The 26,073-nt window shown below is 47.0% G+C and overlaps 1 protein-coding gene across 2 annotated transcripts in view; it reads right to left on the minus strand.

The window, feature by feature from the left end:
• Positions 1-26,073, minus strand: part of scube1 (signal peptide, CUB domain, EGF-like 1) — a 131,380-nt gene that overhangs the window by 78,953 nt on the left and 26,354 nt on the right. For both annotated transcript variants that reach the window (XM_038272927.1, XM_038272928.1), the window contains exons 3-4: positions 24,040-24,165; positions 6,669-6,803 (exon numbers count right to left, since the gene is read on the minus strand). In XM_038272927.1, coding sequence (XP_038128855.1) covers positions 6,669-6,803; positions 24,040-24,165 — 261 coding nt within the window. The remainder of the gene's footprint in view (positions 1-6,668; positions 6,804-24,039; positions 24,166-26,073) is intronic.

The following is a 26,073-nucleotide window of genomic DNA, read 5'->3' on the forward strand; positions in this document are numbered from 1 at the left end:
GATAAGCAAACTGCAGGGGGTCCTGATAGCTGCTGGTTTGCTTGGTGAAGTGAACCAACAGAAGTCTCCCTAGGACAGGGGTGGGCAATTCCATATCCTGAGGGCCGATATCCTGCAACTTTTATATCCATCCTTGGTCCAACACACCTGAATCAAATGGCTGAGTTACCTCCTCAGCATGCAGTTAGTTCCTGCAGAGTCCTCTCAATCATCTAATAACTTGATACAGGTGTGTCGAATGAAAGGCACATCTAAAAGTTGCAGGATACCGGCCCTTCTTTGGTCCTGGAACCAGGCAGGAGGTCTATAGTCACTGAGGACCGCTGGCTGAGTCTTCTTTGGTCCTGGAACCAGGCAGGAGGTCTATAGTCACTGAGGACTGCTGGCTGAGTCTTCTTTGGTCCAGAACAAGGCAGGAGGTCTATAGTCACTGAGGACTGCTGGCTGAGTCTTCTTTGGTCCAGAACAAGGCAGGAGGTCTATAGTCACTGAGGACTGCTGGCTGAGTCTTCTTTGGTCCTGGAACAAGGTGCAGGTCTATAGTCACTGAGGACCGCTGGCTGAGTCTTCTTTGGTCCAGAACAAGGCAGGAGGTCTATAGTCACTGAGGACTGCTGGCTGAGTCTTCTTTGGTCCTGGAACAAGGTAGGAGGTCTATAGTCACTGAGGACCACTGGCTGAGTCTTCTTTGGTCCAGAACAAGGCAGGAGGTCTATAGTCACTGAGGACTGCTGGCTGAGTCTTCTTTGGTCCTGGAACAAGGTAGGAGGTCTATAGTCACTGAGGACCGCTGGCTGAGTCTTCTTTGGTCCAGAACAAGGCAGGAGGTCTATAGTCACTGAGGACTGCTGGCTGAGTCTTCTTTGGTCCTGGAACAAGGTAGGAGGTCTATAGTCACTGAGGACTGCTGGCTGAGTCTTCTTTGGTCCTGGAACAAGGCAGGAGGTCTATAGTCACTGAGGACTGCTGGCTGAGTCTTCTTTGGTCCAGAACAAGGCAGGAGGTCTATAGTCACTGAGGACTGCTGGCTGAGTCTTCTTTGGTCCAGAACAAGGCAGGAGGTCTATAGTCACTGAGGACTGCTGGCTGAGTCTTCTTTGGTCCTGGATCAAGGCAGGAGGTCTATAGTCACTGAGGACCGCTGGCTGAGTCTTCTTTGGTCCTGGAACAAGGCAGGAGGTCTATAGTCACTGAGGACTGCTGGCTGAGTCTTCTTTGGTCCTGGAACAAGGCAGGAGGTCTATAGTCACTGAGGACTGCTGGCTGAGTCTTCTTTGGTCCAGAACAAGGCAGGAGGTCTATAGTCACTGAGGACTGCTGGCTGAGTCTTCTTTGGTCCTGGAACAAGGCAGGAGGTCTATAGTCACTGAGGACTGCTGGCTGAGTCTTCTTTGGTCCTGGAACAAGGCAGGAGGTCTATAGTCACTGAGGACTGCTGGCTGAGTCTTCTTTGGTCCAGAACAAGGCAGGAGGTCTATAGTCACTGAGGACCGCTGGCTGAGTCTTCTTTGGTCCAGAACCAGGCAGGAGGTCTATAGTCACTGAGGACTGCTGGCTGAGTCTTCTTTGGTCCTGGAACAAGGCAGGAGGTCTATAGTCACTGAGGACTGCTGGCTGAGTATTCTTTGGTCCAGAACAAGGCAGGAGGTCTATAGTCACTGAGGACTGCTGGCTGAGTCTTCTTTGGTCCTGGAACAAGGCAGGAGGTCTATAGTCACTGAGGACTGCTGGCTGAGTCTTCTTTGGTCCTGGAACAAGGCAGGAGGTCTATAGTCACTGAGGACTGCTGGCTGAGTCTTCTTTGGTCCAGAACAAGGCAGGAGGTCTATAGTCCCTGAGGACTGCTGGCTGAGTCTTCTTTGGTCCTGGAACAAGGCAGGAGGTCTATAGTCACTGAGGACTGCTGGCTGAGTCTTCTTTGGTCCTGGAACAAGGCAGGAGGTCTATAGTCACTGAGGACTGCTGGCTGAGTCTTCTTTGGTCCTGGAACAAGGCAGGAGGTCTATAGTCACTGAGGACTGCTGGCTGAGTCTTCTTTGGTCCTGGAACAAGGCAGGAGGTCTATAGTCACTGAGGACTGCTGGCTGAGTCTTCTTTGGTCCTGGAACAAGGCAGGAGGTCTATAGTCACTGAGGACTGCTGGCTGAGTCTTCTTTGGTCCTGGAACAAGGCAGGAGGTCTATAGTCACTGAGGACTGCTGGCTGAGTCTTCTTTGGTCCAGAACAAGGCAGGAGGTCTATAGTCACTGAGGACCGCTGGCTGAGTCTTCTTTGGTCCAGAACCAGGCAGGAGGTCTATAGTCACTGAGGACTGCTGGCTGAGTCTTCTTTGGTCCTGGAACAAGGCAGGAGGTCTATAGTCACTGAGGACTGCTGGCTGAGTATTCTTTGGTCCAGAACAAGGCAGGAGGTCTATAGTCACTGAGGACTGCTGGCTGAGTCTTCTTTGGTCCTGGAACAAGGCAGGAGGTCTATAGTCACTGAGGACTGCTGGCTGAGTCTTCTTTGGTCCTGGAACAAGGCAGGAGGTCTATAGTCACTGAGGACTGCTGGTTGAGTCTTCTTTGGTCCAGAACAAGGCAGGAGGTCTATAGTCCCTGAGGACTGCTGGCTGAGTCTTCTTTGGTCCTGGAACAAGGCAGGAGGTCTATAGTCACTGAGGACTGCTGGTTGAGTCTTCTTTGGTCCAGAACAAGGCAGGAGGTCTATAGTCCCTGAGGACTGCTGGCTGAGTCTTCTTTGGTCCTGGAACAAGGCAGGAGGTCTATAGTCACTGAGGACTGCTGGCTGAGTCTTCTTTGGTCCTGGAACAAGGCAGGAGGTCTATAGTCACTGAGGACTGCTGGTTGAGTCTTCTTTGGTCCAGAACAAGGCAGGAGGTCTATAGTCCCTGAGGACTGCTGGCTGAGTCTTCTTTGGTCCTGGAACAAGGCAGGAGGTCTATAGTCACTGAGGACTGCTGGCTGAGTCTTCTTTGGTTCTGGAACAAGGCAGGAGGTCTATAGTCACTGAGGACTGCTGGCTGAGTCTTCTTTGGTCCTGGAACAAGGTAGGAGGTCTATAGTCACTGAGGACTGCTGGCTGAGTCTTCTTTGGTCCTGGAACAAGGCAGGAGGTCTATAGTCACTGAGGACTGCTGGCTGAGTCTTCTTTGGTCCAGAACAAGGCAGGAGGTCTATAGTCACTGAGGACTGCTGGCTGAGTATTCTTTGGTCCTGGATCAAGGCAGGAGGTCTATAGTCACTGAGGACTGATGGCTGAGTCTTCTTTGGTCCTGGAAAATGGCAGGAGGTCTTCCATGTCCCGGGAACTGTCTCCAGGGTCAGACTAAGAGGTGCTGTAGAATCCCACAGTGCTGCTCTGCTCAGGCCTTCAGGACTCAGACTCCATCAGGACCTGCTGACTGATTCCCATCCAGTCTCTCCAGTTGCCTCTTCACTGACTTCTAGAGGCAGACAGGTGGAAGGTGGATGGAGCAGCACCACCTGCTGGTCTGGCTGATAATAGAAGCAGGAGAGTGAATGTCAGAGGAGGGCAGGATGTCCATGTGACTGTGGGCAGAAGAGAAAGATGCTGAGCTAGTTGAATGGATTCAGTTCTTTGGTTCTGTCTAGACCTCCATCTGTCTGATCATCCTTCTGCTTCAAGCCTGGGCATAAAGGTGTTGAAGGAATGAAATTTCATGTAAAAGTTCATAGTTTTCCATCCAAGCAGAACTCCGGTTAGCCAGCTCATTTAAAACATGTTCAATTTGATGATTCTTCTCCTTAAAAGAATCGCAATCGAGAATCGATGGGAACAGGAATCAGAACAAGGAATCGGAGCCTGAAATTATCCAACTCCAGGTCTTACTTTAGAGATGTATGAGTCCTCCACCTCTGCCTTAAACAAGTCTGCAACTATGGGAGTGATGGCGTTGCAGCAGAGAGGGAGGCGTGATGAAAATCACCAGCTGTTGCTACAAATGCATTATGCATTAGGTCTGTAGCTTAGCAACAATGGAAATTATTACCATGATAAATTATTATCACATGCAGTGTGGGCAACAGCAGACGGTGGAATATAAAGAGTTAACAACAGAACACTGCTGAACTCTCTGGGCAAATAATATGGCTGAAAACCAGCTGCCAACAGTTCAACATCTGGGCTGCAGTGACGATTCTCCACAGTAACACGTCCTGAAAGACACCATCAATAACACTGAAAACCACCTCCTTTAAATGTGGTCAGAAATCCTGGCAGAGAGACGCTTGAGTCTGATATATGATCCTGCAGCCATGTTTCAGTGAAACACATCATGCTGCATTGCTGATGTTCTGGTTGGGTCATTGCTCGGGCTGCAAGTTCTTCTAAATGTTTCCTAAAGATCTCACATTGGCCATGATGACTGATGGAAGAGATGTTCCTCTCTTGTCTTGCTCCACATCCCCACCGTCTCCTTTTAAACACAGCCGGTACTTTCAGCTGTATTAGTTCAGCTTTAGTCATGTTAGTTGGCTTTTCCTGGGTTTTATTATAACAAATATCCAAAAAGCTAATATATTAGTAAAAATCCTCCAGTTTAATTCTTCCAGCAGAGGAATTAAAGTTCTCTTAAAAAAGAATATGGGAGTCAAGCCAGAGGAGCTACGCTAACGTTTAGCCACCCTAAGCTGTGCAAGTCTAGAATAAAGATGCTGGAGAGGTCCCAGTGCTAGGAACTGGTCCTCACCTGCATCCTGCAGAGGTCAGGACTAGTGTTGCGCCGATGCCATTTTTTGGGACCGATACCGATACCCGATACCTGGCTGTGCAGTATCGGCCGATACCGATACCATAATAATGTAAAATAATTGCAATCATGGCTTTGTCAAGCTGCTGCCTACCTTTGTGAAGCAGGAAAAAGTCTAATACAAAGTGAATCCAGTAGAACTTTTTAATAAAAAGTTCTACTGGATAATAAAAATAAAAAGTTTTTATTGCCTACCAGGAGTGGGTGACAATAGTTGAATAAACTTATGGCTCTTAAAATGGTATCTGTGCCCTATTTGCTGGTACTCGCCGATACCGATACCACCATTTTAGGGCAGTATCGGGGCCCCGTCCGATACTGGTATCGGTATCGGTGCAACACTAGTCAGGAGTATCACTGACCTCCTCTGAGCTCCATCCTGGTTTCTTTACCATGTTGGAAAAATAAAAACACCTGCTGCTAAGGAAAGACCTAAATCCAGCGAAAAAAATAACAACCGTGTTCTTAGTTTTACACGAGGTTCCTTAGCCTGGCCTTTGGGTCTGAGAAGGATCGACCATAACATTAAAGATGAGAAGAGTTTGAGCAGGACGTTCCTCCTACTGCTGCTGGGCTGCAGAGGTGCAGTAAATAAGTGTTTGATTGTGAAGGTGAGTGTGTGTGGTGAAGGTTAGAGACCCAAGATGGCTACCCAGAGCAGGGCCTTACCTCCAGCTCTCTGTTTACTCTGAGAATCCCAGCTGACAGACATGGAAAAAGCAGCTTCTGATTTAGGGAAATGTTTAGAACATACACTGATTAACAGAGACTATAGAGAATTCATCTTATGTACGGAAGTTTTTCTAATGACGTTCTAAAAAACTTTAAAATGTGAAATTCTTTGCAGCTCTTTTATTTCCCCACATAAATGGCATAGAGTCCAATCAAACCTGAGTAATTGTTAAGAAAGGTGAGAACCGGCGGCGGCGGCGGCAGGGTTCCCCAGATGCAATGCAAACAGCTCAAAGCTTTAAAAATAGTTTGGAATGACAGGAAAGACAGAATGTGCTCGCTGGCTGACGGAGTTTCCACTGAGCAAACATTGATCTGTTTGTGCACCTATTTTGCTCCTCTCCTCCACAAAGAGTCCTCTAACATCCTGAGAGAGCCTCCTCACATGCCTTCACACTGACTGCACTAACACTGAGAGCACTAGAGAGTAAAGAAGGGAGGACAAAAGGGGGAGGTCACCGCCTCCTCCTTCACTTGACCTCTCTGTCCTCGCCCTCAGCCGCTACCCACAGCCCCATTCCTCCGGTTCGTACCCATTAAGAGATGACAAATGACTGTCGTTCGTCTTTGAAGTCCTCAAACCCACATTCACAGCTCCTTGCATGTTCCTATTGTTCATGCAGAACCTAAGTGTGAGTATAAATGGGGAGACGCTGCTCACACCCCCATCACAGCTTTCTGATTACTGATGAAACCTAGAAAGAAGATCTAAGATGATGGAGCGCTGCTCCCAGAGACAGCAGACCTATTGAGGCTGGAAGAACAATGAAGCAGCCTGAAACCTTCAGAGAAAAAGTTAAGATCAAAGATATTGGAGCTTCTTTTATTGCAATATTCATTTTATATTGTTTTTTTATTTTTATTTTGCACTAATCACAAGCAGAGACGTGTTTAATTCCAGGGTTTTAGTAAATGTCCAGAGGTTTTTCTGATGCGTAGAAAGTTTTCTTCTGGATAGCGTGCATGGATAAACGGATATGATTGTTGCTCCAGCAGCAACAATCTTCCACCTTTAAGAGGATTATTGCCCCCGAAGGACTGAGGAGGTATAACATGTTTGATTTTTAATTCTGCCGTAATAGAAAATCCTCGTCCAGCCAGAAAACAGCTGATTTCTATAACCTCCTGGACAATAATCCTAGGAAGAGAAAGATGGCGGCCTTACCGTCGGAGCGGTGGATGCAGGTGTGCTGGTTGTCGCTGAGGAAGAAGCCGTCTGTGCACTGACACTCGTAGCTTCCCATGGTGTTCACACACACCTGTTGGCATCCTCCATTGTTGTCCAGACACTCGTCCACATCTGGGCAGAGACAGAAACAGGGGCCCAGTTTCCCGCTTTAGCTTTATGAATAATGACATATGAGTGAGAATTGATGTTCAGTTAGAGGGTTGACACTAGAGTCAGGAATGTTGCAGGAACAGTCATACGGTCAGGTGGGTTTCTGTGGCTGAATTAAAAGCTTAGCGCTAAGTGCTAACAGGCGACAGTCCAACCTGTGGGGAAAAGGAATGTTTATATTGTGCCATATTGCTAAAAGCTTATAAAATTTAAAGGGGTATCTTGTTTGGCATGAAGTGAACAGTTCCAGTAAACAGATGAGATCAGATCTCTGTAGGAAACCCTGACAGGGTGACTGTGAGAGACAGGGTGACTGTGAGAGACAGGCTGACTGTGAGAGACAGGGTGACTGTGAGAGACAGGGTGACTGTGAGAGACAGGCTGACTGTGAGAGACAGGGTGACTGTGAGAGACAGGCTGACTGTGAGAGACAGGCTGACTGTGAGAGACAGGGTGACTGTGAGAGACAGGCTGACTGTGAGAGACAGGCTGACTGTGAGAGACAGGGTGACTGTGAGAGACAGGCTGACTGTGAGAGACAGGGTGACTGTGAGAGACATGGTGACTGTGAGAGACATGGTGACTGTGAGAGACATGGTGACTGTGAGAGACAGGCTGACTGTGAGAGACATGGTGACTGTGAGAGACAGGGTGACTGTGAGAGACAGGCTGACTGTGAGAGACAGGCTGACTGTGAGAGACATGGTGACTGTGAGAGACATGGTGACTGTGAGAGACAGGGTGACTGTGAGAGACAGGGTGACTGTGAGAGACAGGCTGACTGTGAGAGACATGGTGACTGTGAGAGACATGGTGACTGTGAGAGACAGGGTGACTGTGAGAGACAGGGTGACTGTGAGAGACAGGGTGACTGTGAGAGACAGGCTGACTGTGAGAGACAGGGTGACTGTGAGAGACAGGGTGACTGTGAGAGACAGGGTGACTGTGAGAGACAGGGTGACTGTGAGAGACAGGGTGACTGTGAGAGACAGGGTGACTGTGAGAGACAGGCTGACTGTGAGAGACATGGTGACTGTGAGAGACATGGTGACTGTGAGAGACAGGGTGACTGTGAGAGACAGGGTGACTGTGAGAGACAGGGTGACTGTGAGAGACAGGCTGACTGTGAGAGACATGGTGACTGTGAGAGACAGGGTGACTGTGAGAGACAGGGTGACTGTGAGAGACAGGGTGACTGTGAGAGACAGGGTGACTGTGAGAGACAGGGTGACTGTAAGAGACAGGCTGACTGTGAGAGACAGGGTGACTGTGAGAGACATGGTGACTGTGAGAGACATGGTGACTGTGAGAGACATGGTGACTGTAAGAGACAGGGTGACTGTGAGAGACAGGGTGACTGTGAGAGACAGGGTGACTGTGAGAGACAGGGTGACTGTGAGAGACAGGCTGACTGTGAGAGACAGGGTGACTGTGAGAGACAGGCTGACTGTGAGAGACAGGCTGACTGTGAGAGACAGGCTGACTGTGAGAGACAGGGTGACTGTGAGAGACAGGGTGACTGTGAGAGACATGGTGACTGTAAGAGACAGGGTGACTGTGAGAGACAGGCTGACTGTGAGAGACAGGGTGACTGTGAGAGACAGGCTGACTGTGAGAGACAGGCTGACTGTGAGAGACATGGTGACTGTGAGAGACAGGGTGACTGTGAGAGACAGGCTGACTGTGAGAGACAGGCTGACTGTGAGAGACATGGTGACTGTAAGAGACAGGGTGACTGTGAGAGACAGGCTGACTGTGAGAGACAGGCTGACTGTGAGAGACAGGCTGACTGTGAGAGACATGGTGACTGTGAGAGACAGGCTGACTGTGAGAGACAGGGTGACTGTGAGAGACAGGCTGACTGTGAGAGACAGGCTGACTGTGAGAGACAGGCTGACTGTGAGAGACAGGCTGACTGTGAGAGACAGGCTGACTGTGAGAGACAGGCTGACTGTGAGAGACAGGCTGACTGTGAGAGACAGGCTGACTGTGAGAGACAGGCTGACTGTGAGAGACAGGCTGACTGTGAGAGACAGGCTGACTGTGAGAGACAGGGTGACTGTGAGAGACAGGCTGACTGTGAGAGACAGGCTGACTGTGAGAGACATGGTGACTGTAAGAGACAGGGTGACTGTGAGAGACAGGCTGACTGTGAGAGACAGGGTGACTGTGAGAGACAGGCTGACTGTGAGAGACATGGTGACTGTGAGAGACAGGCTGACTGTGAGAGACAGGCTGACTGTGAGAGACAGGCTGACTGTGAGAGACAGGGTGACTGTGAGAGACAGGGTGACTGTGAGAGACATGGTGACTGTAAGAGACAGGCTGACTGTGAGAGACAGGGTGACTGTGAGAGACAGGCTGACTGTGAGAGACAGGCTGACTGTGAGAGACAGGCTGACTGTGAGAGACAGGGTGACTGTGAGAGACAGGGTGACTGTGAGAGACAGGGTGACTGTGAGAGACAGGGTGACTGTGAGAGACAGGGTGACTGTAAGAGACAGGGTGACTGTGAGAGACAGGGTGACTGTGAGAGACATGGTGACTGTAAGAGACAGGGTGACTGTGAGAGACAGGCTGACTGTGAGAGACAGGGTGACTGTGAGAGACAGGCTGACTGTGAGAGACATGGTGACTGTAAGAGACAGGGTGACTGTGAGAGACAGGCTGACTGTGAGAGACAGGGTGACTGTGAGAGACAGGCTGACTGTGAGAGACAGGGTGACTGTGAGAGACAGGATGACTGTGAGAGACAGGGTGACTGTGAGAGACATGGTGACTGTGAGAGACAGGCTGACTGTGAGAGACAGGCTGACTGTGAGAGACAGGATGACTGTGAGAGACAGGGTGACTGTGAGAGACATGGTGACTGTGAGAGACAGGGTGACTGTGAGAGACATGGTGACTGTGAGAGACAGGGTGACTGTGAGAGACAGGCTGACTGTGAGAGACAGGCTGACTGTGAGAGACATGGTGACTGTGAGAGACAGGGTGACTGTGAGAGACAGGCTGACTGTGAGAGACAGGCTGACTGTGAGAGACAGGCTGACTGTGAGAGACAGGGTGACTGTGAGAGACAGGATGACTGTGAGAGACAGGGTGACTGTGAGAGACATGGTGACTGTGAGAGACAGGCTGACTGTGAGAGACAGGGTGACTGTGAGAGACAGGGTGACTGTGAGAGACAGGGTGACTGTGAGAGACAGGGTGACTGTGAGAGACAGGCTGACTGTGAGAGACAGGCTGACTGTGAGAGACAGGGTGACTGTGAGAGACAGGGTGACTGTGAGAGACAGGCTGACTGTGAGAGACAGGCTGACTGTGAGAGACAGGGTGACTGTGAGAGACAGGATGACTGTGAGAGACAGGGTGACTGTGAGAGACATGGTGACTGTGAGAGACAGGCTGACTGTGAGAGACAGGCTGGACTGTGAGAGACAGGGCTGACTGTGAGAGACAGGCTGACTGTGAGAGACAGGGCTGACTGTGAGAGACAGGGTGACTGTGAGAGACAGTGACTGTGAGAGACAGGCTGACTGAGAGACAGGGTGACTGTGAGAGACAGGCTGACTGTGAGAGACAGGCTGACTGTGAGAGACATAGTGTGACTGTAAGAGACAGGCTCTCTCTGGACTGTGAGAGACATGGCTGACTGTGAGAGACAGGCTGACTGTGAGAGACAGGCTGACTGTGAGAGACATGGCTTGACTGTGAGAGACAGGTGGACTGTGAGAGACAGGCTAGACTGGTGAGAGACAGGTGACTGTGAGAGACAGGCTGACTGTGAGAGACAGGGACTGACTGTGAGAGACAGGCTCTGACTGGTGAGAGACAGGCTGACTGTGAGAGAGAGGCTGACTGTGAGAGACAGGCTGGAGACAGGACTGAGAGAGACAGGCTGACTGTGAGAGACAGGGTGACTGTGAGAGACAGGTGACTGTGAGAGACAGGTGACTGTGAGAGACAGGGCTGACTGTGAGAGACAGGCTGACTGTGAGAGACAGGGTGACTGTGAGAGACAGGCTGACTGTGAGAGACAGGGTGACTGTGAGAGACAGGCTGACTGTGAGAGACAGGGTGACTGTGAGAGACAGGTGACTGTGAGAGACAGGGTGACTGTGAGAGACAGGCTGACTGTGAGAGACAGGGTGACTGTGAGAGACAGGCTGACTGTGAGAGACAGGCTGACTGTGAGAGACAGGGTGACTGTGAGAGACAGGGTGACTGTGAGAGACAGGCTGACTGTGAGAGACAGGGTGACTGTGAGAGACAGGCTGACTGTGAGAGACAGGGTGACTGTGAGAGACAGGCTGACTGTGAGAGACAGGGTGACTGTGAGAGACAGGGTGACTGTGAGAGACAGGGTGACTGTGAGAGACAGGGTGACTGTGAGAGACAGGATGACTGTGAGAGACAGGCTGACTGTGAGAGACAGGGTGACTGTGAGAGACAGGGTGACTGTGAGAGACAGGGTGACTGTGAGAGACAGGGTGACTGTGAGAGACAGGCTGACTGTGAGAGACAGGGTGACTGTGAGAGACAGGGTGACTGTGAGAGACAGGGTGACTGTGAGAGACAGGCTGACTGTGAGAGACAGGGTTACTGTGAGAGACAGGGTGACTGTGAGAGACAGGGTGACTGTGAGAGACAGGGTGACTGTGAGAGACAGGGTGACTGTGAGAGACAGGGTGACTGTGAGAGACAGGGTGACTGTGAGAGACAGGGTGACTGTGAGAGACAGGCTGACTGTGAGAGACAGGGTGACTGTGAGAGACAGGCTGACTGTGAGAGACAGGGTGACTGTGAGAGACAGGCTGACTGTGAGAGACAGGCTGACTGTGAGAGACAGGCTGACTGTGAGAGACAGGGTGACTGTGAGAGACAGGCTGACTGTGAGAGACAGGCTGACTGTGAGAGACAGGGTGACTGTGAGAGACAGGCTGACTGTGAGAGACAGGCTGACTGTGAGAGACAGGCTGACTGTGAGAGACAGGGTGACTGTGAGAGACAGGCTGACTGTGAGAGACAGGGTGACTGTGAGAGACAGGGTGACTGTGAGAGACAGGGTGACTGTGAGAGACAGGATGACTGTGAGAGACAGGGTGACTGTGAGAGACAGGCTGACTGTGAGAGACAGGGTGACTGTGAGAGACAGGCTGACTGTGAGAGACAGGGTGACTGTGAGAGACAGGCTGACTGTGAGAGACAGGCTGACTGTGAGAGACATGGTGACTGTGAGAGACAGGGTGACTGTGAGAGACAGGCTGACTGTGAGAGACAGGGTGACTGTGAGAGACAGGCTGACTGTGAGAGACAGGGTGACTGTGAGAGACAGGGTGACTGTGAGAGACAGGCTGACTGTGAGAGACAGGGTGACTGTGAGAGACAGGCTGACTGTGAGAGACAGGCTGACTGTGAGAGACAGGCTGACTGTGAGAGACAGGCTGACTGTGAGAGACAGGGTGACTGTGAGAGACAGGCTGACTGTGAGAGACAGGCTGACTGTGAGAGACAGGCTGACTGTGAGAGACAGGGTGACTGTGAGAGACAGGCTGACTGTGAGAGACAGGGTGACTGTGAGAGACAGGGTGACTGTGAGAGACAGGCTGACTGTGAGAGACAGGCTGACTGTGAGAGACAGGCTGACTGTGAGAGACAGGGTGACTGTGAGAGACAGGGTGACTGTGAGAGACAGGCTGACTGTGAGAGACAGGGTGACTGTGAGAGACAGGGTGACTGTGAGAGACAGGGTGACTGTGAGAGACAGGCCTGCGCTCGCAGGCGGAGGTTACCGAAGGAAAACGCTCAGCTGCAAAAGGCAATGAGCAATTTCACATTTTACACAAGCAGAGAGGTGTATGGAGTGAAATGTGTTCCATTATTTTTCCTGAATATTTTTTCACCTTTTACATTTTAGAATTTGTATTTCACAAATTTCATTTTATACAATATTTTGTCCAAATATTCCTTTTAAAGATTATACTTTTTAAATAAAAAAATTTTTTTTGATTTCTGTTTTTCAGAGTGAGTTGTAAACATTACATTTCTTTTCAATTTGCCTTTCCCAGATCACATCCTGTTCCCTTAAAGCCCAATTCAAATGCTCACCTTTGAACAATAGAAACGTCACAGCGAACATCCAGCTGACCAATAGAAACGTCACAGCGAACATCCAGCTGACCAATAGAAACGTTGCAGCTAACGAGCAGCTAACGACGAGTTCCTCGCTGAGATACAAATGGGTTTAAGGTATGGAGATGTTTGCAGATGACGCTTCGATCTGAAATAAACGAAGTGATTCTGAAGAAGTGAATTCCTGCTGTGGTTTAAATGGGAATAGAAATATGTTAAAAAAGTGACACAGAAAGGAGAGATACGCTGAAAAGCATGGATGGATTAAAGATGGCTGCATTTGAGGACCTTTAAGAGGTGAAGAAGAGAGAGACGGACAGCTGCAGCGTGAAGGAAAGGTGGAGGCGGAGCTAAAGATGTCCAGATGTTCAGTAGAAATGAGCTTTGGAGGAGAGGATGGGACGGTTGGATGACGGACGGATGCCACAGGAGCTTCCTGATGTAGTGAAGGGAATAATAAACCATGTGACCTCTGAATGGGGATGAATTGGAATTTCATTTAGAGCGTGTTTTTGTTACCATCTTTTCAGAAATATGTGGTTTATTGATATCTCATGATTGAGTAAACACATCTGGCTCTTGAGTTTATCCTGGGCTGAAATGTTCTTGTTTAGTTCCAGGTGGACACAGAGCTCAGCAGAACTCCCCATGATCTCCTGATCTCTGCTGGATGAAGGACCTTCAGAGGGTTCCACGCCGTTCTAACGGACAGTAGAAACCACTTCATTATGTTATGTTCTGTGTGTAAATATAGCAGCGTAGCTTCAACGATGGGAGCATAAAACTTGTCCTTGGTGAACCTCTGCTTTGTTTTCATTGCACTTCCTATTTTAGGTAAATCCTGAGCTGTAATGGACGCCATTAATATGACTGATGACTTTAATCTTCAGGCTGCGAGAGGAGAAAGCAAGAGGAAAGAAATGCCATTCCAGTTTCTACCCAAACAAAGCCAGGGGTGGTTTGTTCACTTTCAGCCCATTTTTGGTTGGAACTCCACAACTTCTTCACATATGGGGTTAAATTTAAGGAACGAAAACAGACGTAGAAGAAAACAAAGGAAGAAATACGGGAAAGATGGTCCGGTGGAGATAATCTGCCATCAAAGAGTCTCACATAAAACAGAGAAGAATATTGCAAATTGTTATTGAGCTTAGAAATACAGACGGATCTTCACTGATCAGGCTCCTCTTCCCTGTTTTACTCATTAAAGAAAACACTGTTTACTGTTAAGACTAAAAGATTTCATCTTGAATAAAGTTAAAGAACAACTAACCCCCATACCAGAGCCTTATTCTGCGCACATCTAACATTTAAAAATGCACCTGACAGGACAGCGTGCCTGACAGACCTGGGATTGAGGGCGGGGCCTGGTAAATGAATTATAAATAAACTAACTGAATGCTAAGCTGATAAATTGCTATGATCACAAAGATCACAATTTCAGCTCCAACTCACTACAGAGCTGCGTAAGACCGAGCCGCTTTTAGATCCAACAAATGCAGCACACTGGTTAAACACGAGGAGGGCGCTATTGAGACGGTACTCGATACAAAAGGAGGATTCCAAAAAAAGTGCAATAGATATAGATAATTATGCAGATATAGTAGGCAGCAGTTTAACAGATCCATGAAATCAGTTTAATAGCAAAGCAAAACAAGGATTTAAGGGGTTAATAACTGAACTCTGTCCTTATGCTGCTATGGGTTTAGACTGCTGGAGGGCATGATGCCCACTTTCCGTAACTCTGCTACATTCATTCTCTCTATTCTATAATTTGCTTTTATTTCTGCTTCTAACTTCAGATTTCCCTGTTGGTATTTTTTTCCTTTCCATTAGAGACATCTGGCCTTGTTTTCAGGCGTGTCATCAGCTGAGCTAATGCCAACAATAACTGGATGATTTCTTCTAATAAATGATGCACCTGACGCTCTGCATCTACTTTATAACTGTGCAAAAACTGGACTGGATTGTTCACTGTTTGTTTGTTTGTTTGTTTTTTATTTCTTGAAGCCGTTGAAGGAGTAATTACAAGTTTAATGTTATCAATAAATGACTCATTGATGTGTCATGATCTTGGCACTGATGACTGGATTATTGATTCATTTCATCCACCTGCCAAGCTCCGCCCAGTTTTCATCACCGTTCATCAGATCCACCTGTTCCAGCATCTACTTAAGCTGTTTGGTCCCAGCCATCAGTGCCAGATTATTTGAGCTGTTGGTCAGAGTTCTCTAGCGTACCCAGTTTGTTGCTCTGATTGCCTGATCCTGACTAGTTTCTGAGCCTGGCTGCTCCTGTTCTGATCCGTTTGCCTGACCTGTCTTTGGACTCCTGCTGGATTCTGCCTGCTAACTACCTTGGATCCATCTCCCGACCCCGGCTTCCCTACGGTACCTCTTCGGATCTCTGATCATCTGACCTGGACTTCTGCTACCTCATCTACGCTTCTCCTCCCGGAAACTCCTGCTCTTCCTCATCAGCTGGATTCTGCTCGTCAGTCGGCTCTGCAGCCATCTTGGCTTCGGCTCCTGGAACTCTCTGGGCGACCCTCGCCACGTGCTGCGGGAAATCATTCGGATGGATTCCACTCCTTCCTCTGGGCTCGGACTGAGCTTTATAACCAGGTTAGTGACTCAGACGCTCGTAATCGTCCTCCGTCATAGTGACGCGGTCACTAACCTGCGTTTTCCCCTCTACAGCGGTTCCAGCCATTTAGTCCAAGCTGCTGACCCACAGATACTCCAGGCACCTCAGAGGACGACTTATTCAGATTGTGTCGTAACGATCAGAAAGATCTCCATCTTCCACTGGCGTTTTATATCACAGATTAATGCAAAGCGTTTCTAAGTGAAAGAAAATGATGAATGTTTTTTATATTTACCTAAAATAAGTATAGAAGTGTGTTTGTGTTTCTTTTTTTCCCCACATCGACGTGCCTAAATAATGACCTTGCAACCAAGCTGCAATAGAGGTCAGCTACATATCAAACAGTTTTGACCAGTTTCTAATTTAATGTCTCTTTAAAGAATTGATCTGTTCTGTAAAATTCTCACAGGTTGATAGAAATCATTAGTAAACAAACACCGAGGGAAACGTCTGACTGATCAGACCCATAAAGTTCAACTCTCACTTTTTCTAGATGTTCTAAACTGTTTTAGATTCATCTGTAAACCAGAGCTGCATTTAAACATAAAATCAACATTTCTTTACGGAAAAGCTTAAAAATTACTCATCATTGATATTTTCCATCCAGTTGGACAAAGTTTAAGCAAAGAGACAAAGACAAAAAAAAAAAAGTTTGAGGATTTGGAAAACTGGTAGAAAGGAAACTCAGATGAGCTGCAGATGTTATTTCAGTAAAAGATGAAAATGTATTTCCTAGTTAAACTTCAAAGACGTGTTGCTCAGAACGAGGTGCAGGCTTTACGGTATTTGGGGGATGAGTCAGATTTTTAGAAACCTTTATTTGTTTATTTTGACCAAGTTTGCTTTATGGACTCCTCTGTTTGGGCTTCACAGGTTATCCTAAACGATCCGAGAAATATTTGCACAAACTTCTTGAGGTTCAATGAGCTACGAGCCAAAGAATGAAAGCAGAAACAGCAGCTTCCTTTGGTCTGATCACGAAAACGTAAAAGTTTTTTACCTCCGGTTCATCTTCTAAAAAGCTCTAAATGAGAAACTGATGTTCCGTTATCTTCATAATAACGTCCAGCGCGTCTCTTTGTTAAACAAACCTGAACTTTTAAAGTTTCGACCACTAGAGAAACACAAACAATGAGCTTCAGACTCTAAACTGCATTTGGATGTTTTTATAAAACTCAGGTCACAGCAGGTCTGTTTGGGCACTGACTGGATTACTTTAGAAACGTTCATTTTTGAGAAGTCGATTCATAAATGAGTCACATGATTACAGATTAAACCAGCATCAGGGGGTTTCCACGGTAACCTGTTAAACAAGTTATCCAGAAATAAAAGAATGAAATTTGTAAAAATCGTTTCTAAAAACAGAAATGTGGAAAAACAAAAAGGGGAAATGTATGAAATCTGTAAAATAAATAAAAGTTACATTTGATGAATTAAAAATAAAAGAGTTAGGGCTAGGAATTTATTTAAAATTTCCATTTACTAAAAAAGTAATGTGATTACAACAATAATGGAACAGTATTCACTCCATATGTGTGAGCTGAAGCATAACATGAGATAGAGATGATTTAAGTTTATTTCTCTAAGCAACAGAAGAAGCTGCAGATTTATTATTTTATATAAATTTACATATTTTAATGTCCTTTTAAAGACCTTTAAAGCTGATGGAAGAAATGACCTGAATCCTTTGAATAAATGAATGATAAATAATCTCCACTGACTGGATGAAGAACATTTTGACCCTCCTCTTCCTCAGTCAGTCAGAAACAGCAGGTCAGGGTCGGATCTTCTGCTGGAACTCTGCAGCATTGAATCCACCAGAAGCTGCTGGTTTGGTGCCTCGGTTGGAAAACCAGCAGTTTTCTTAGAACCCGAAGAGTTTATTGACCTTTCAGATAAAAAGGACGACTGCTGAAAAGCTCAAGTAAAAAAAAACGAAAAGAGACGGCGGCACACAGAATGTAACACAGTTTTACTCTATTTCATTTCACATAAACATTTGTCAGGTGTAATTTAATGAGTCTTGATTAAAGTGGTTTCCAGTTCTTCTAATTAGTGTCAATCGGTGAGGTTACGGGAAATCAGCTGGTTGAAATTTAAACGATTGTGTTTTTTTCCTCTCATGTGTCTGGAGTCCCTCACCTGTCCCTAACCTGCCAGAATCTGGACCATTACCCACCTTGGATCCAAATCTGACATCTTCATCCAGATAAAGGAAAAGACACGCTGGAGGAAAGGAAAATAAACTCCTGTAAGTGCGGCACGCAACCAGCGGCACATTGGGTCCAGCTGTGTCCACGCAGAACCCAAATAAACCCCAAGGAAGCCCAACTGGGCCGTTCCATGATCTGAAGACATTTAGGTGACCTTACACGGGTTCATCTTCTCATTTACTATTCTCTCACCGACGGATCACTGAAACCAGGACGCCATGATGGGCTTTAGTTTTATAGTTTGAGGTCTTGTCGCTTTTCTGGTAAGCAGGCCTGGAGGATCTAAGAAGAATGTGACCAGAGTCTAAACTTTGACAAACAAGCTGAAAAAAACTGTTTTCAAACAAAGCTGTTGTGCCTTGAAAACTCAAAGTGATCCAAACAAGTTAAAGCAGCTGCTAATCTACATCATTTGACTGGTTTTTCCAGCTGCTTAACTAAACAAGCTGAAGCCACAGCAGAGCTTTAAATTACAGTCCAGATAGGCTGCAGGAAGCAGACCGCTCACCATTCTCACTATGGTACTGGAAATCACATCAGTTCACTTTCAACTCGTCACACAATGTTGTCACAGCTTTTACCATACGGATGAAATCACTTTCTGTCAGCAGAGAACCAGATTAACGGCTGTTTGGGAAGAAATGATGGAAACCACTGTGAGCTTTAAGAAGTTCACAAAGATAAAAGAAAAGCTTTACAGTCTGTTTCATTTCCAACAGGAAGCAGAAAATCAAAGCTTCAGTCTGACTGCTGGACTTTAAACAGCTAAAGATCAGTAGAAATGCTTTCTTTTAATATACATTTTTTATTTAGTAGAGTTTGTATTTTAATATGGAAAATGTAAATATTGTTTCCAGCCCTCTGAATTAGAAATGGTGCAGGCTGATGATTTAAAAGCTGTGTGGTTTTAAACAGTTTGAGGAAAGTGGGATCTACGCCCTCTGCTGTGAAAATTCAAAAAGGGTTTTTACTGCCAGCAATCATCACACTTAGTGTTAGAATCAGGATGCGATGCTGATGAGCCCCAGAAGAGCTGAGTATGGGTCCAATGCAACAGGAAAAAATGGCTCCAACTTTTGGTCCTAGAAGAAGTGAGGAAGAATGAGGCTACAGGTCGGCTAACCGTAGCCTGACAGTCCAGGAAGGAAACAGTCCTTTTCTGCTGGCAAAAAAACCCCTCCTCAGTTGCAGAGTGACTTTGTTGGTAAATGGGAGGAAGACAAGATCAGGCAGGAAAAGAGATGATGGCAGATGCAAACGCAAGTCAAGAGTTGAAGAGTTGATGTTAGGATGCAGTGGAAGGAGGAGTCCTTGCCTCCATCAGACCCTTCTTCACTGTCAGGTTGAGTGGAGGCGTGAAGACGACCAGAATACCGAGACAAAAAAAGATGGAAACTGAAGCAAATTACAAAAACACCAAAATACAGAAAACCAAAAAACCTCAAGGAAAAACTGACATAAAGGGCAAAGCAATGATGAGGAAACAGCAAAGACAGACTGAACAGGAGGAGTATATATGGGAGACAGAAACAATGGGACGACTTATTAGCAGACGAGGAGCAGGTGTGGAAAGAAGGGTCTAGAAGGGAGCTTGGAGAAAGAGACTGACAAGAGGGTCAACTACAAATAGATAAGAACTGGAATACAAGCAAAATAACTAGAATAAGACCAAATGGAAATAAAACCAATGAAAACTCAAAGAGAAAACTTAGAACAAAGACCATGACATTCATGAGCTGATGAAGAGTGACCTCCTCATCATCGATCCAGAGGTGAGCCAAGATAAAACAGCTGGACTCAGTCTGAGAGACATTGAGCGGAATGTAAGGAGGGTTCGAAGGTTGGCAACAGCAGTAGGCCGAGACGGACTGGGTGGTCAGGCTGATAATCCAGCAGCATTTCCCCGATTCCAGGGAAGTAAAAGTCATTTACAGCCTTAAATACTTCCAGAAAAATTCATTGACATATTTCATTTTTCAAGTATTTCTTTGTATTTCTATTTCTGTTCATCTCTAGGATATTATTTGAACTGGTCGTCGCTATCGGTCTGTATGCTGGTCGACGCTATCGGTCTGTCTGTTGGTCAAAGCTGTCGTCTGTATACTCGTCAACTAGTCGTTGCTGTCGGTCTGTATACTGGTCGTCATTGTCAGTCTGTATACTGGTCGTCACTGTCGGTCTGTATACTGGTCGACTGTTCGTTGCTGTCAGTCTGTATACTGGTCGTCACTCTCGGTCTGTATACTGGTCGACTGGTCGTCGCTGTCGGTCTGTATACTGGTCGACTGGTCGTTGCTGTCGGTCTGTATACTGGTCGATGCTGTCGGTCTGTATACTGGTCGTTGCTGTCGGTCTGTATACTGGTCGACTGGTCGTTGCTGTCGGTCTGTATACTGGTCGATGCTGTCGGTCTGTATACTGGTCGTTGCTGTTGGTCTGTATACTGGTCGTCACTCTCGGTCTGTATACTGGTCGATGCTGTCGGTCTGTATACTGGTCGTTGCTGTCAGTCTGTATACTGGTCGATGCTGTCGGTCTGTATACTGGTCGTTGCTGTCGGTCTGTATACTGGTCGATGCTGTCGGTCTGTATACTGGTCGTTGCTGTCAGTCTGTATACTGGTCGTCACTCTCGGTCTGTATACTGGTCGACTGGTCGTCGCTGTCGGTCTGTATACTGGTCGACTGGTCGTTGCTGTCGGTCTGTATACTGGTCGATGCTGTCGGTCTGTATACTGGTCGTTGCTGTTGGTCTGTATACTGGTCGTTGCTGTCGGTCTGTATACTGGTCGTCACTGTCAGTCTCTATACTGGTCGTCACTGTCAGTCTGTATACTGGTCGTCACTGTCAGTCTCTATACTGGTCGTCACTGTCAGTCTGTATACTGGTCGTCACTGTCAGTCTATACTGGTCGTCACTGTCAGTCTGTATACTGGTCGTCACTGTCAGTCTGTATACTGGTCGTCACTGTCAGTCTCTATACTGGTCGTCACTGTCAGTCTGTATACTGGTCGTCACTGTCAGTCTGTATACTGGTCGTCGCTGTCGGTCTGTCTGCTGGTCGTCGCTGTCGGTCTGTATGCTGGTCGTCGCTGTCGGTCTGTCTGCTGGTCGTCGCTGTCGGTCTGTCTGCTGGTCGTCGCTGTCGGTCTGTATACTGGTCAACTAGTCGTTGCTGTCGGTCTGTATACTGGTCGTCACTGTTGGTCTGTATACTGGTGGTCACTGTCGGTCTGTATACTGGTCGACGCTGTCGGTCTGTATGCTGGTCGACGCTGTCGGTCTGTATGCTGGTCGACGCTGTCGGTCTGTATGCTGGTCGACGCTGTCGGTCTGTATGCTGGTCGACGCTGTCGGTCTGTATGCTGGTCGACGCTGTCGGTCTATATACTGGTCGTTGCTGTCGGTCTGTCTGCTGGTCGTCGCTGTCGGTCTGTATGCTGGTCGTTGCTGTCGGTCTGTCTGCTGGTCGTCGCTGTCGGTCTGTATACTGGTCTGCTGGTCGTCGCTGTCGGTCTGTCTGCTGGTCGTCGCTGTCGGTCTGTATGCTGGTCGTTGCTGTCGGTCTGTCTGCTGGTCGTCGCTGTCGGTCTGTATACTGGTCTGCTGGTCGTCACTGTCGGTCTGTATGCTGGTCATCGCTGTCGGTCTGTATGCTGGTCGACGCTGTCGGTCTGTCTGCTGGTCGTCGCTGTCGGTCTGTATGCTGGTCGTTGCTGTCGGTCTGTCTGCTGGTCGTCGCTGTCGGTCAGTATACTGGTCGTCGCTGTCGGTCTGTCTGCTGGTCGTCGCTGTCGGTCTGTATGCTGGTCTTCGCTGTCGGTCTGTATGCTGGTCTTCGCTGTCGGTCTGTATGCTGGTCTTCGCTGTCGGTCTGTCTGCTGGTCGTCACTGTCGGTCTGTATACTGGTCAACTAGTCGTTGCTGTCGGTCTGTATACTGGTCGTCACTGTTGGTCTGTATACTGGTGGTCACTGTCAGTCTGTATACTGGTCAACTAGTCGTTGCTGTCGTTCTGTCTGCTGGTCGTCACTGTTGGTCTGTATACTGGTCGTCACTGTCGGTCTGTATACTGGTCAACTAGTCGTTGCTGTCGGTCTGTCTGCTGGTCGTCACTGTCGGTCTGTATGCTGGTCGTCGCTGTCAGTCTGTATACTGGTCTGCTGGTCGTCGCTGTCGGTCTGTATACTGGTCTGCTGGTCGTCACTGTCGGTCTGTATGCTGGTCGTCGCTGTCGGTCTGTATGCTGGTCGTCGCTGTCGGTCTGTATACTGGTCTGCTGGTCATCACTGTCGGTCTGTCTGCTGGTCGTCGCTGTCGGTCTGTATGCTGGTCGTCGCTGTCGGTCTGTCTGCTGGTCGTCGCTGTCGGTCTGTCAACTGGTCGTCGCTGTCGGTCTGTCTGCTGGTCGTTGCTGTCGGTCTGTATACTGGTCTGCTGGTCGTTGCTGTCGGTCTGTCTGCTGGTCGTCGCTGTCGGTCTGTCTGCTGGTCGTCGCTGTCGGTCTGTATACTGGTCTGCTGGTCGTCGCTGTCGGTCTGTCAACTGGTCGTCGCTGTCGGTCTGTCTGCTGGTCGTTGCTGTCGGTCTGTATACTGGTCTGCTGGTCGTTGCTGTCGGTCTGTCTGCTGGTCGTCGCTGTCGGTCTGTCTGCTGGTCGTCGCTGTCGGTCTGTATACTGGTCTGCTGGTCGTCGCTGTCGGTCTGTCAACTGGTCGTTGCTGTCGGTCTGTCAACTGGTCGTTGCTGTCGGTCTGTCTGCTGGTCGTTGCTGTCGGTCTGTATACTGGTCTGCTGGTCGTTGCTGTCGGTCTGTCTGCTGGTCGTCGCTGTCGGTCTGTATACTGTTCTCATAAATACTGTGTACGTCTTTCCTTTCCTCCCTGATATTAGTGCTCTATCACAAGGTATGAGGTCTGTAATTATTTATGATAACCAGAAAAAGGTTTTAACATTTCTAGAATAAAGTCATTATGAGAATAAAACTGTGATCGCCCTGAGAAAAGAGATGTTGCGCCTTTATTTTGGAAATTAAATCTCACTAATACATAGATGTAAACTGTAATAGAGCAACATCAGAAAACCTTTTCTATAAGATGGAAAAAGTTTTAGAATCAAGGTTTTCTACAAAATGCTTCCTGAACAAACAAAGCAAAGGATCAGACAGGAGGTCTGAGCAGAAAGTGATCACAGATATTCTGTCTGTCTGGGATTTTCTATTTACTGCCGTGTTTGAACTCGGTTTTAATCAGCAGCAGCTCATTAAAGCTGCATCCAGTCAACATCCAGTAAAACCAGTCTGAGGTTAGAAACAGACACAGCTGGTTTCCTCTCGCCAGGCGCTAAACGCCACTTACTGTTGGGATTAGCTTCCCAAATGCAAGCTAAGACATAATCCCCACTCCTCCTCCTCCTCCTCCTGTTCCTCCTCCTGTTCCTCCTCCTCCTCCTCAGTGGCAGCTAACAGGAGCGTAACCTGTTAGCTATTTTCTGTGTGATCCGTTAAATTAGGAAATCAATCAGAAAAACAGAACTGATTGAAGTACTACTAGTTGAAAGTTAGGCTGTCCTAAATGCATCTCATCAGAATAAGTCCTTCCTAACTATTGGACCAGACCTCATGGCTTTATCAATTTCTACAGTAATATCTAACTGGTTCCATAGAAAGGATTTCCCATTAAATCACGGCGCCCTGTTGGCATATTATCCATTATTTTGGTGGTTTTGGTCCATTTGTCAGTAAACTTTTTGTCTTTTAATATCAAAACACAATGTGACCTGAGCTAGAAAAGACTTTGATTAAACAAGGAACTCCTGCAGATGAGGAAAAGATTAAGAGCTTAAAAGAAGATAAATACACCTGGAATAAAGAAGGGAATGTTGGCGTTCCTTAAAGCCGGAGCTAATGCTGCGACGACACGAACGTATTTGGAGGGAAACATGAAAAGTCTGTGGCAGAAGCGCATCAAGGGGCGTCGCCGTTCCATCGTCTGGCGCCGCACATATTGAAGCGTTTTCAGCCCGTTCGGTTTCAAGCGTGTCCAAAGTTGGAAAATCTGACATTTAGCTGCTGATTGCTGAGCATCAACCAATCAGATAAAGTGATCTGGGAGCTGGCAGGGAGACAGACACGGTTCCTGCAGGAACCATAAAAACCAACCAAGCTGGAGGCTGGATGGGCTGGCAGCCTTTAAAGTCATACGCACCCAGACAGTTGTGTCCATCGTGGGCCAGCATGAATCCATCGTAGCAGGTGCATCTGTAGTTCCCTGGGATGTTGATGCATTCATGGACGCAGCCGCCATTGTAGTCATTCATACATTCGTCCACATCTGAAGCACAAACAATTTCATTTCACTTAAACTTCACTATTAAATTGATTCGTTAAATATTTTTGTCCTGGTAGCATACAGAAAGAATATTCTGCTAAAATTATAGAAACAGGTTTTATAAGTCAGAATCTGTTGATTGAAATTAGCCTAAACAGGATTTTGAGATTAACTTTGCCGTTTTCCCAGATATTCATACATAAAGAGATCTGCTGAAAAAAATAAAGGAAAAACTCAAAAAAAAGGTCCTAGATCTGAACAATGAAAGATTCTCAGTAAATTCTTTGTTCTATAAGAAGCTGAAACAGCTGAGAGCAAAATCACCCAAAAATAATATCAATTGAAATCAACTTTATTAACCAATGGAGGCCTGGATTTAGAGTCACACCCAATCAAAGTGGGTAAAAACCCTCCAGGCTGATCAGGATCAGGATGTTCTGCTTCATTCTCTTTCTATTCTCCTATTCTGCAGAATCTGTTAGTTCAATCTCTAACCTTCTGCTCTATCTGCTTTTCCTCAGAGTAGCTTTGCCTTGTCTGTTCCTGTTTGGCTGTGACGTCATCCTGGAAAGAAACATCAGCTGTGCTGTGACTGGGTGGATGTGCTTTCTTCGTCCTCTGACATGGGAGCTGGCTCGGAGCTCGTCTGCCTGGCTGTGTGTTTCCTGGACGGGGCCGCCTATTACAGCTGCTTTTGTGTCTCTGCTTCCGTCTTCTTGAACCCAGTCGGCCTCGGCAGATGGCCGCTCACACTGAGCCTGGTTCTGCTGGAGGTTTCTTCCTGTTTAAAGGGAGTTTTTCCTCTCCACTGTCGCTACAAGCATGCTTAGTGTGAGGGATTGTATTGAGTCAATGAGTCGATGCAATCAACTGGTTTTCCTTAGATGGAGAACTTTGTATCAATTTGACTTTATGATCTGGTTGAACTGTGAAGTGCCTTGAGATGACATGTGTTGTGAATTTGGCGCTATATAAATAAACTGAATTGAATTGAATTGAATTGAGGATGTGATGTAAATGATCAGGTTGTGATGTAAATGATCAGGTTGTGATGTAAATGATCAGGTTGTGATGTCAATGATCAGGATGTGATGTAAATGATCAGGATGTGATGTAAATGATCAGGATGTGATGTCAATGATCAGGATGTGATGTAAATGATCAGGTTGTGATGTAAATGATCAGGTTGTGATGTCAATGATCAGGATGTGATGTAAATGATCAGGTTGTGATGTAAATGATCAGGTTGTGATGTAAATGATCAGGTTGTGATGTCAATGATCAGGATGTGATGTAAATGATCAGGTTGTGATGTAAATGATCAGGATGTGATGTAAATGATCAGGTTGTGATGTAAATGATCAGGATGTGATGTAAATGATCATGACGTGATGTAAATGATCAGGATGTGATGTAAATGATCAGGATGTGATGTAAATTATCATGACGTGATGTAAATGATCAGGTTGTGATGTCAATGATCAGGATGTGATGTCAATGATCAGGATGTGATGTAAATGATCATGACGTGATGTAAATGATCAGGTTGTGATGTCAATGATCAGGATGTGATGTAAATGATCAGGTTGTGATGTCAATGATCAGGATGTGATGTAAATGATCAGGTTGTGATGTAAATGATCAGGATGTGATGTAAATGATCAGGATGTGATGTAAATGATCAGGTTGTGATGTCAATGATCATGACGTGATGTAAATGATCATGACGTGATGTAAATGATCAGGTTGTGATGTCAATGATCAGGATGTGATGTCAATGATCAGGATGTGATGTAAATGATCAGGATGTGATGTAAATGATCATGACGTGATGTAAATGATCAGGATGTGATGTAAATGATCAGGATGTGATGTAAATGATCATGACGTGATGTAAATGATCAGGTTGTG

This window comes from Cyprinodon tularosa, unplaced genomic scaffold (genome assembly GCF_016077235.1).
Source record: "Cyprinodon tularosa strain WSP-4 unplaced genomic scaffold, ASM1607723v1 ctg849, whole genome shotgun sequence".
Taxonomy (NCBI): Eukaryota; Metazoa; Chordata; class Actinopteri; order Cyprinodontiformes; family Cyprinodontidae; genus Cyprinodon; species Cyprinodon tularosa.